This window comes from Gavialis gangeticus, unplaced genomic scaffold, assembly GCF_001723915.1.
Source record: "Gavialis gangeticus isolate Ggan-Ray unplaced genomic scaffold, GavGan_comp1, whole genome shotgun sequence".
Lineage (NCBI taxonomy): Eukaryota > Metazoa > Chordata > Crocodylia > Gavialidae > Gavialis > Gavialis gangeticus.
Window position 1 is genome coordinate 75,454,107 of NW_017729022.1, and position 11,471 is coordinate 75,465,577.

The window sequence follows — 11,471 nt, forward strand, 5'->3', positions numbered from 1 at the left end:
TTGGTTACAGGCTGTTTCATATTTCCCTTCTCCCTGCCCAACCCCGTTTCTGTGCTCCAAGGGGCTCTTTCTCTCTCCTCTTTTTCCTCCCTTGCTCACTTAAAACTTTAACAGTTCAGCTCCGGTTTGCTGACCAGTTTCTATCTGTATTGATTTGGGATGATGTCTAAGCCCTGTTGTGGTATGATGGAGCCCTTTTTTTTTTCCTTGTCAATCCAAACTCAGTTATAGGTACATGCATAGCAAAGCTTGCTGCAACACGGCAACAATGTGAATTTTTTTTTTTTGTTGGCTCTATGCATCTAGAAATTGGTGGGGGGGGGGGTTGTTTTTTTTTGTTTTTTTTTTAAACTAGATTAAGTAATATCTGTAGCTACAGGGGACAGGGCCTACTAGTATTAAGCAGCATATCTTTCTAATGAAAATCTCCCTGAAGTCTATTGAATGCACTTCATGGGGCTTTACCACTTCTGTTCTTTCTTTCTGCAGATTCAGGTGTGGGATACAGCAGGCCAGGAGCGCTTTCGGACAATAACCCAGAGTTATTATCGCAGTGCCCATGGTGCAATCCTGGCCTATGACATTACCAGGAGATCTACATTTGAATCAATTCCCCACTGGATTCATGAAATTGAAAAATATGGAGCTGCTAACTTGGTCATTATGTTAATTGGTACGAATCTAACTTTGCTGTTTGAGTTATTTTTTGATCTATGAGCCTCCTTGCTTCATCTTTACCTTCCACTTCTACCTATCCTGATCCCAGCACTGTGCTGAGTGCAGTATGGATGAGAACAGGAGAATGCCAGCCCAAACTATTCCTGGGACTGAGCAAGCCTGGGCTCCAAGCATGGTAGGTGTTTGGGTACAGACCTCTGCTTGTGCATGCTTCAAAATAGTCTGTTCCTATTTATGGAGTAGGTAAGTTGTTCATCGTATTACTCCTCTGAAAAAGCAAGAGGAACACATTCAGATTTTTATATCTGTGTAGATTGTAAAGAGGGAAAAATGGACTTACCTTAGCCATGTTCTGGGAACGGTATACAGCAGACTCCTCACAAGTGCTGATTTGGCAACCCCAAGCAAGCAACACAGCAAGGGTAACCCAGACAGACCAGATACCCAGTCCCATTTAAAAAAAAAAAAAAGGCTGCCTTTTGACAACACAAGACTGGAATCTGCTGAAAAGCTCTCTCCAAATTGCTCAAAGATGTTAAAACTTATCACTAGCAAAATAATGCATTCTGGTCAGAGCAATCAGGCAGAGAAAGAATTTTATTTTATAACATTGCTGTTAGCTAGAGGTACATTCTAATTTTTACACCAGATCTTAATGCCTGACAACTAGGATAAGTTGGTTTGTTTTTTTGTTTTTTTTTTTGTCTGACTTTTTTTTTTTTTTAGTCTAAATACCTTACACGTGCTAATAAGTTAATATCTGAGTCTTATGTGGTAGTTTTCCTTACTGGAGGCCAAAGATTAGTCTCTCTCCTGTTTTTCGCAGAGACCTGACTCACCTAATATCTCTGGTTTTGGGATGCAGGCCAAAGTTGTCTTATTTTGTAGCAGAACTATGACTTGCTTGTATTTAAGCATTGTGACTTCAATATTAATGGTGATGTCATCATACTAACAAGTTCTGTGTGGTGCACTAAGTTGTCTTGGCAACATTTGTTTACAGTTGGTTTTGTGACTGTAGTACTAATTAAAGAAAATCCAGTTCTATACATACACTAATTCTAATATGACTCTTCCTCTAAGTCAGCACAGCCTCCAATATATTACAAAATGACAGGTGGATTCTTTCCACACTGGTGCTCCTGAACTGTTTGTTTTCCTACAACAAGTCATTGGATGGAGAAAGGATATTGGCAACTGACAGAATAAATTGGTAACCTTTACTTTACTGGTGCCAAAGGTATTAGATGCACTTAATTTGAGTTTTGGTTTATATTTGACATTCCAGTAACTTTGTGCATAATTCTTTTCCTCAAACAATTTTTCTTTGTAAAGTATCTTTAAAATTTATCTGGGAATAAAGAATTCCATTGTTTTCTTGCTTTTCTTTAAAGGGAACAAATCTGATGCTGTGGATAAGCGCCAGGTCCTGTTTGAAGATGCCTGCACACTTGCTGAGAAGCATGGGCTATTGGCTGTATTGGAGACCTCAGCTAAAGAGGCCCAGAACATAGAGGAGGTGTTTACATTGATGGCAAAGGAGCTGATAGCCAGGAACACCTTGCAGCTTCATGGGGAGAATCCTCCCAACAGCATCTATCTGGACTCCCGACCAGTAATTGCCAGTCAGAGTCCAGAGAAGAGCCCATGCCTTTGTTGATGACATGTCTCAGTAGTAAGAAATGTGGAAGTTGTGGCTATCCTGAGGCTTTTTCAACCAAGAAAGCTTCCTGTCTGGCCTTAAATGATTGTTCTGGTGCACTGCTGCCTTACCATTTTGGCCTGTAATTTTCTCCAGGATATGGGTGTTACTTTTCTAATGGTTAAATGTGTTGTTGGCACTTTACCAAATCTTTGAGCTGAGGACTTGAGAGGCTGCAAGCAGTGGACTGCTTGAAGAGAACCATGAAAACTTAAATGGGTTCAACAGCCTCTTGAATAGAATAGTCTTTGAACTGAATCCTTGAACAATTGCTCTACTGGCTGTGCCAGAGGGTAGCTGCACTCAGACCTTGTGCTGACTGTTTCCTTTTAGGGTACAGTAGGTGCAATTATCTAGTCTTCATAAATAGCTCTTCAGTTTGCAGTCCCTACCATCCATTACATCTGTCCTTGCCAGTGTGGTTGGCTTACTCAGTAAGTTATCCATTCCATTACAGCTGCATAACATTGTGATCAGGTGGGCAGTGTCCTCCATCAGGGTTTTGTTTGTGTTTCTTTCCCTTTCCTCACCAAACAGCCTACACTCCATTCCTACTGCTTGAATAGCACTGCATATCTAAGGAATACCTCATCTTTTTTTCCCCAAGTGTTGAGAAACAAGAAGAGCTGCCATCAGTCTTACACTTTGGTCTCTCTGCTGTTATTCAGTAGTACTACAGGTGTTTTCTGTGATGGAGGTGCTATTTTCAGTGAGAGAGAGAAACCCCAGGTGAGGATTAAGTGACTGAATTCATCTGAGAGTTGAGAAGCTTCATGTTACTTACTTTCTAAAGTACATTTCCTATTAGAAATGAAAGGCTTTTCACTAAAATCAGCACGTCTAAAAGTGCTGCAGTAGGGGAAAGTGGTAGCATAGGATCTTGGCCCTGGAACTTTGAAAGAGTATTCAGGTTTTTGTAAAGCTGATCAAATGGATAGAATAGTTCAGTAACTTTTTTTTTAAGACCAATGAACAGAGCAGTGTGAAGCTGTCCTGTGGGATGAACATTTACTTAAGTGCTGCATTTTTCAGTAAGAGGCTGGGTACTAGTCGCATTTTTTGGGATCATGAAGCTCTGCTTACAGTGACTGAGAGCTCGTGTTTCCTGCTGTGTGACCTTTGGAAAGTGGGCTTCACCAAGTACCTGTTGCTTTAGTTTCCAAACCCATTTGTTCACTATTTTGGGAGAAGTTCACTGAGATCTGTTAGGGGAATTGGGTTCATTTGGTATTAATAGTGAACATATTTCCATCCTTTCACTCAAGGTTTCTGCTAGTAGAGTTTTTCTGAACTTGCATGAAGTTCTAAGAACGAAATCCTTATTTCCACAACTGTCTAAGATGGAGTCAAGGGCTTTTCTGCCCATTCTTCCAGAGGAGAGTACCTCCTAGAATGGGAGGTCAGTAATGAACAGTTCTTATGTCCAGCTCTGGCTGTGCTGTCACTGAACTACAAGCCAGAAGTTCTACTAGGCAACAATGAAGTACATCTCTTATCATAGACACAGAAACCTTAGAAGCTTGGTGAGGCTGGAAATTTGCCAAAGGTTTGAGTTTCTTTTTCCAGTTTTGGAAAGATGTGGCAGAATCCCTGTACAAAAAGGCGTGTCTGACTTTAAACATGAAAAATAAAAGTTGATTTAATACCTTGTGTTGAGTAAAGACTTGTGATATATAGTAAGAATGTAAAATACTGAATAGTGCTGCTTTCAGCCTGACTTCTTGATTAACATGTTAAGCATGGATGGTAATACAACTATCTGCAACCAACTGGGGCAGAACTGTTCTGAATGTCAGTCTGTAGCAGAAAGCAAAAGAACTGAAAGTTGTCATCTTTCTCTGCTATTTAGCCTAAATTTCTCTCTCCAGTTCAACATTAGCCTAAGTAACTTATGCTTTCTCCTGGGGCAGTAGACCCTTTGCACAATTACAGCCCATGTTTGTTGCCATTTACCTTTTAAACTAGTTTACTTTGACTAATAATGTCAATAATGTATCTTTTAATCAGTTACTCCTGTTTTTGGATCTCCCCATGCTGAAAAGCAGGGGCATATAGCCTAATACAAGTCTTGGTTTTTTGGGAGGAATGTCTTTTACAATGTTTAAATATCTCCACCCCCTGCTCCCTGCACACACATGAATTTGAGGGGAAACAGTGCTACAGATATGGTGTCTGGCTTTACAAATTTGCCCATATTCTACATGGCAAAACTTGCCCTGCTTATGAGGGAGTCTACTCACTTGGTGTTACCATTTTCCTTCCTTGAAAGCATATGTACCCTTCCTAAAAGTGCCATTAAAAATATTCACCTGTTTGGGTTCCTCAAATAGCCAGGAATGTAACAATAACAGAATCCTACCAACAGAAATTAGTAGCTAATCTTTCTCTTGCTGCTAATGGGATAGCTGCATCAGAGACTTCAAAATTAATGAGGAAGTGCAGCTTCTGAAATCCCTTACTCCTCTTAAATGCACTTACCTGCACTTGTCAGCACATTACCTTGCCTGCCTCTGGGGTTGGTAGTACCTCCCCAAGCCAGTCTTCCCCCTTGCTGATTAAGTATCTGGTACGGCTGGGTTTCTCTGAGCTACTGATGCTTTTTCTTCTCCAGAGTGAATAATAATATTGATGGAATAGTTTGGGGGGAGGGTGACTGCAGCTCTGCTTCACTTGTCACAGGCTCCCTTCCTGGGCTTCTCTGGGGAATTCTCAGTAGCTTAAACAGATGATCCTATCTCTAAGAAATGTGCTTCAGCCAATCATCCTAATCTTCATTTTGGTTTGAGGAAGAAAACAGAGAAGATTGACCTCTCCCATAGTTTCAAATGAGCTGCTACTGATTGACTCCATTTTGAGATCTGCTAGAAGCCCCTGAGCATAATAATGGTGCTGGGATTAGTTCTGGGAGCAAGGTGTGAACCTTGTCACCTGTGACTGCAGCAATTGCTAATGAGAGTCCTGTTTGAGTATTACACTAGGCAATTTTATTGGTTAGCTCGATCTCCAGCATAGAAAAAGCTGTAAGGTTAGCACTAGAAACTTTAATGGATACTTAAATTGAAGAGCATAAGATGGCAGCTATCAAAAAGCAGCTTGCCAAAAGACTGCAATCTAACTCCTGCTGTTTGCTCTGCATTTCCTCCTCAGAATACACAAGAGGCAAGTTGTTTGGATTTTTTAAAGCTGCTACAGGAACCTATCCATGATAATGTCTTCCCTCTTTATTCCACTTCCCCAGCAACGCTATCTGTAATTTTAATGTTTTCTGACCTCTCCATTAGAGAGCTGGTAGATAACAGAAACAAGACTAAATGCAAGACCATGCTAATGGGATCAGAAATCTGGATAGAAGTGACATCTTTTATTAGAGCAACTAAATATTTGCAAAATATATATATATATATGCAAGCTTTTGGGCACACTCACCCTTCTTCAAGGCATAGAAAAATGAAAATATTGTAAAATTTCTCCTAGGTGGATAGTTTGCCTAATAAAAGAAGTCACCTCTACCCAGAGTTCTGATTCCATTAGTATGGTCTTGCATTTAGTCTTGTTTCCATTTTCTACCAGCTTTAATGGAAAGGTCAAAAACATGTTAAAAGTACAGATGATATTGCTGGAGAAGTGGAGTAGAGAGGGGAGAAATTAATGTGGATAGGGTCCTGTAGCAGCTTAAAAAAAATCAAAATAACTTGCCTCTTGTGTGCTCTGAGAGGGAAATGCAGAGCAAATAGCAGGAGTTAGATTAATGGCATTTCATAAACAGCTTTGTATTGCCCATTTCCATATCCCATTCAGCAGCAGTGGCTGCACTATCAATGTGAAAAGAGGCTAATGGTGCTCAAACATCTTTTGAAAATCATGCAAGACTAATCACAAATGGCTGTTTAACTTGATATCATGCCTTCTTCATATCAGTGTCATGATTCTGCCAGAGGAAACTGAGCTGGGTATAGTAGTACGGAAGTGACCCAATGTTCTCAGCTGTATCAGGAACAGCAACAGAATCCCCCCTGCCTCCCAACAATAGCACAAAAGTGAATTCCTCCTCCCCCTGATTGAGTAGCAGCTAAAAAAAATACAAGGCATCCCTTTCTTGGCCATTCAACTCTTTCCATATGTTGCAAAGGGAATCCAAGCATCCAACTCACAGCTGCAAATACTTCTCAACATTGGAAGACCAAGGCTTGTAGATCTAGCCCAAAGTGACTTGAGCACAAGTCTCATTTCCAAAATGGATTTTAGTATTAGAAGCCCAAGTCCCATTGAAAGTCAATGGGACCTCAAGCAATTAAGCTACTGTTAATGTTTTTATCTCATGTTTCATCAAGGCAGTACATTTCTTTCACAAAACATTTTATAATAGAAGCAAGCATGTCTTACAGCAAACTTTACAATAGCAATTACTGACATCCGAAGTTTTTAAAGGCACTTTTGGTTAAGTCTACACACCACTTCAAATGTTTGCATAGGCCTTGTCTAAGGTGTGAAACCAAACCATTACTGAAAGTGGACTGGCTGTCAAACCTAGTGGCTCTGCAGTAACTGCATTATCAGTTCTATGTATTTAATGGAAACCAGTTTTTTAATTTAAAAGATACTATTTCTCGCTCTCCTCTCTCTCATGCCAGGGTTAAAAGATTCTCCGGCTCTGCCCCAGAATGTAGGTTTAGTTTGTTGGAGAGGGTAGAGGGCTTTAATGATTCAGTGCATGTCAATATGCAAAACAGGCACAGCTACTGCCAGTGCTGTTGCAAATCTCCTGCCATAGAGCAGGCTTTCCCAATTCCCATGACTTTATGCAGGTGATGACATCATTCTAAAGTTATCCTTAGGAAAAACAGTGTTGCAGCTCAGCCTTATAGTAGTTCAGAATGAATACATAATGTAATTCACATCTAAAACAAATACATTGTCCTACTCTGCATTGCTCTTGGCATACAGCCCTATTCCCAGAACTGGTGTTAAACATTGGTATGCGCATCTGTTGTATTAACCTGATAATAGTTGGACATGCCACGTGTGCCCATGTAAACAAGACCCCATCAATTGATCTGGGTAGTTTGAACACACTACACTACAGCAAGATACTTAAGTCCAAGTGAGCCACTGTAAATTGCAATTACATTAATAAATACTCTACTCTGAGAAAGTTTCAGGAAAAATGTTGCTGTGGGGAAAGTTCTCTTATTTCCAGGCTTTCAGTGGTGGGTTTTTGTGTCTTGAGGCAAAGATGATGTATCCTTTTTTCATCCTGGTAATCACACCATGAATATCAGTTTTCTCCTTTTCTGGATTTTAAACTTTAGGAAAATATGATATCTTAATTCCATATGGTAATTGTTGCCACTTATGTTTTTACCATTTTAAAATTTATTGCCTTTCAATGTCTGCACCATGAAAAAAAAAGGGAAAATAAAAATGTTAGACTCAGAGGATACACAGCAAATATCAAAATCTGAATGTCCACATTCCTTCAATGTTAAGTCATTTTTTAAAAGAGAACTATTTCTTCTAAAAATAAGCCTGCATTTTTAGAATTAACCCCCACCCCCAAAAGTAAAAGCTCTATGTGTACCACACTAGTAGCCCTGTAAAATTGTCTTTACTGGGGAGGGGGGAAATATAGCCATCAAATAGAGTCAGGAAATGTGGGTGCATCTTGTATTTAAAGGAGCAGGACTATTGCATTGTTGATAACAGTAGTCACAGTTAAATTCAAGACCATTTATGGAAGAAGTCTAGCTCTTAATAGTCAGGACCACAGACAGCCGTGTTCAAGTGGAGGGCAGGTAATGTAAGAAGGCACAGATGCAAATTTCCTGCATTAAAAAATAGCATCATTTATAAAGCAGAGTTTGTCAGAAAAAGGTTTATGTTGTACTGTCTGGAATTCTGTTCTAGGTAAATTTGTCCAGAGCCAGCAGCAACATTTTGTTTATACACTAAATCAAACCAGCTACACTTTTGTGCCTCCCATTAGGTATAGAAACATACATAAGATTCAGGAAGACAAAAGCAGCATTATTCCACACACAATCCAACCTCACCATCTCAGCCCTTTGCCCTAAAGAATCTCTTCTTGGTACTTAAATCACAACTGTGCTTGTATTCAGAAATGTTTTGGCACCCAGCTTTCTGTAAAGACTACAATAAATCAGTCTGTATCTTTGGTTCACTCTCTCCAATAAACACTGTTCCTCATTTCCTTGAACTTCCCATTATCCTCCCTGCACTTATTCCTGTTTCTTCTATTCTGTCTTTCCCATGAACTTCCAGCTTCCTTTCCTCCCATTCCTCTTGATACTTTTAATTTTTATTTTACAAACTTCCAAATCTTTCATTTCCTTCTACTTGGTTTGTTGCATTCTGCTAGTCACTTCTAAGATCTTTTCTTGTATGCGCAACTAGCCTAAATCTAGTTTCAAGAGTACACACTTTCCCTTCCTTCACGGTATGCATATATATTTCCATGACAATCTCATTATCTCTTATCTGATTCTCAAAGAGAATGGTACTTTAGAATATATACAGGCCCATTAAACAGCAGCATACATTTTACCAGGAAGCATTCAACCTCTAGTGATGTGCTATCTGGACTACAGCATATAGTTCAAATTATACATAAGTAAGTTACCAATCCCTGACACCAAAAGCACCAAAATCATGCAATTAAATACAGAAATAAGCAGAACTGAGTCCATGTCTCAGAACTTAGTTTCAAGAATGGACACCTCCCCCCACCCTTTTCTCTCAACACCAAGCCCATGTATCCTTTGATAGTTTGGTAATCTCAGCTGTCCTTAGTCTTAAAATATTTTTATATGATAAAATTTATTTGGTATAAGGCTGCAGCCAAAACAAAATTCTACATTAAACCTATGACACGACTTTAGCAGTTAGAAATCAAACTAGCTTGCATTGAGTAGATAAAAAGTAAGCTGAAGTCTAGAGGCTTTGAGCATAAAGAACAGACAGACTTCTTTAATTTTTTTTATTTGGGAAAAGTGCTTCTTACAAAAGGCAGCTGCACAACAATACATTGGAGACTTTGGAACAATTTCTTATTCCACCTTAAAAAGTGAAAGGAGAGGCAGTCTAGGGAACGAGCAGTAGGAGAACAGGGCATCCATGAGTCAGAAACAGCAAGGTTAGCATTGTTGCAGTGGGACTTTGATGGCAAAATGACCTCATCTCAGTGGAATTATATAGCCTGACATTGCATAGCTGCTAGTTCTTTTTGTAAGCAATAACTTGCAACAAGCTGAACAGCTTTACAAGGCAATCAGCACAACTCAAATGTGATGTGAGGCGCACATGCCTTGAACCAACTAAGCAACACAGCTATTTCCTAGTTAAGCTCATGGCTTATGTGGTTATCAATGTCATAAATAATTATTATTATTATTAATTTATTTTAAGAGCGAACAGTGCAACTACAGGATCCCAGCTTGTGTTCTACTGGAAAAAGAGTACTTTTAGATCCCTCTTTGGCTAGCCACATTTCTACTTTCAGCCAGCCCTCATAATATGCAGTAGAGAGAGCTGGTGCATTAAGGTAGCACCAACTATCAATCCAATGGTATTAGATCACAGTCACAGACTGGGCCGAGCCCACTAAACTCTTTTCACATCCGATCGAAGGCAAGACTTCATGCACCAAAAGGGGATGAAAGGTATTTTTTGTTTTCCTTTTTTTGAACACAGAGTCTCTCAGCCTTTGAGATCCAACTCTGCATTTATTTGTATATACACATAGAAAGTTCTCCTTTCACGTACAAAGACATTTTCCTTTCATGCTAAATACAGTAAAAACCCGGAACATTTGCACCTGGTTCTGGTTACACAGTAGTAATAGTAATGTGCAAGTAAACAAGAGACCAAAACCACAAATGAAGACGTGTACATGAGGGGGCTGGAACAGAGCTGAAGCCAGAAAAAAAGTACGTATGTCTGGCCTGAAGTATCGATTCAAAGTCCATAGCAGAAAAAGGCCACTGGCCAATTTACATCCCCCACTACATGGTCACTGCTCATTTTTGTATCTGGGCTCTTCAAGATGAGTGTGGAAGTCCTGTAAACACTTTAACCCTGGAACTGGGTGAATCCTCTTGGGTACACAGATGAAGCAACAAACCTAAGCTAACTGTTTGACAGTTAAATTCATTTTACAAAAACTAACATTTTAAAGATTTATTTCTTGTTATTTGTTTTAAACAGAGAAAACAAACACTCCTGGGGCAGGGGAAGGAGACAGACCCTGGGTAAAAGTTATTACAACAGCACCTGGAATTGATAGGCCTGCCTAGGAGAAACACAGGCACTGCCACAACACCACAGGAAATAGCTACTGCCTGAAACTGAGCAGACAGTCCAAACTCCACTGACAGGTGCTATAGATCCAAGTCATAATAATCTTCTAGCTCATCGTGAAACAAGTCCCACTCGTCCTCGGAGTCTGTCAGCTCATCGTCACCACCAGCTGCCAAAAGCATGAGCAACATCTCGCCGAGCTCAAAGGTCACAACCTCATCCTCATCATTCTCAAAGGGGTCACTATTCTCCCTCTCCTCGATGAACTCCCAGAACCGATTCCTCCGCTGGGCCTGCAAAGAGAGCACAGTTATTGCCCTAGTGTGACCCAGTGTTCAAAGGTACATACTCTCCTTAGGGGCTTATGTGCCTCAGGCCAGCCCCCCAGGCATAACATGCGAGTAACTTTCTTGTTTAAGACAACAGTGGGATTGCTTTTTACAAAAAACTGCTACTCCAGCTACCCACCAACCTCTCTGAATCTCTAAAACTTAAGCCAAGTTGGGAAATGTTAAGCAACTTCCACATACTGCTCTCCATCATTTCCAGTCTTTGAACCACCTGCCCCCCTTCTAGCAAATCAATCGCCTTCTCACCTGCTCCATCCCTGAAAGCCTAGGTGAGATTTTCAATGTGTCCTCAAAGTGAGTAGACTTAGGATTTTACAGACCATGGAGGGAAACAGATTCCAGGGTCAAAAGAAGGGAAGACAGGGAGGTTGTGTCAGGTGCCTTCTCTGCAGTCAAGTGTGGACGTTCAGGCAAAGTGCAGTGGCTGC

At 40.2% G+C, this 11,471-nt stretch overlaps 2 protein-coding genes across 3 annotated transcripts in view; one reads left to right on the top strand and one right to left on the bottom strand.

Moving 5' to 3' along the window:
- RAB19 (RAB19, member RAS oncogene family) overlaps positions 1–4,030 on the top strand; it is a 10,385-nt gene extending 6,355 nt beyond the window's left edge. Inside the window, exons 2-3 of the mRNA XM_019515405.1 lie at positions 490–673; positions 2,073–4,030. Of these exons, the coding sequence (XP_019370950.1) occupies positions 490–673; positions 2,073–2,338 (450 nt within the window). The 3' untranslated portion in view covers positions 2,339–4,030. The remainder of the gene's footprint in view (positions 1–489; positions 674–2,072) is intronic.
- Positions 4,031–10,058: 6,028 nt separating this feature from the next.
- The window catches only part of MKRN1 (makorin ring finger protein 1), a 15,231-nt gene continuing 13,818 nt past the window's right edge, over positions 10,059–11,471 (bottom strand). The window contains exon 7 of one of the 2 annotated variants that reach the window (XM_019515402.1): positions 10,059–10,986. In XM_019515402.1, coding sequence (XP_019370947.1) covers positions 10,774–10,986 — 213 coding nt within the window. In that variant the 3' untranslated portion in view covers positions 10,059–10,773. The remainder of the gene's footprint in view (positions 10,987–11,471) is intronic. The other variant, XM_019515403.1, reaches the window with a different exon arrangement.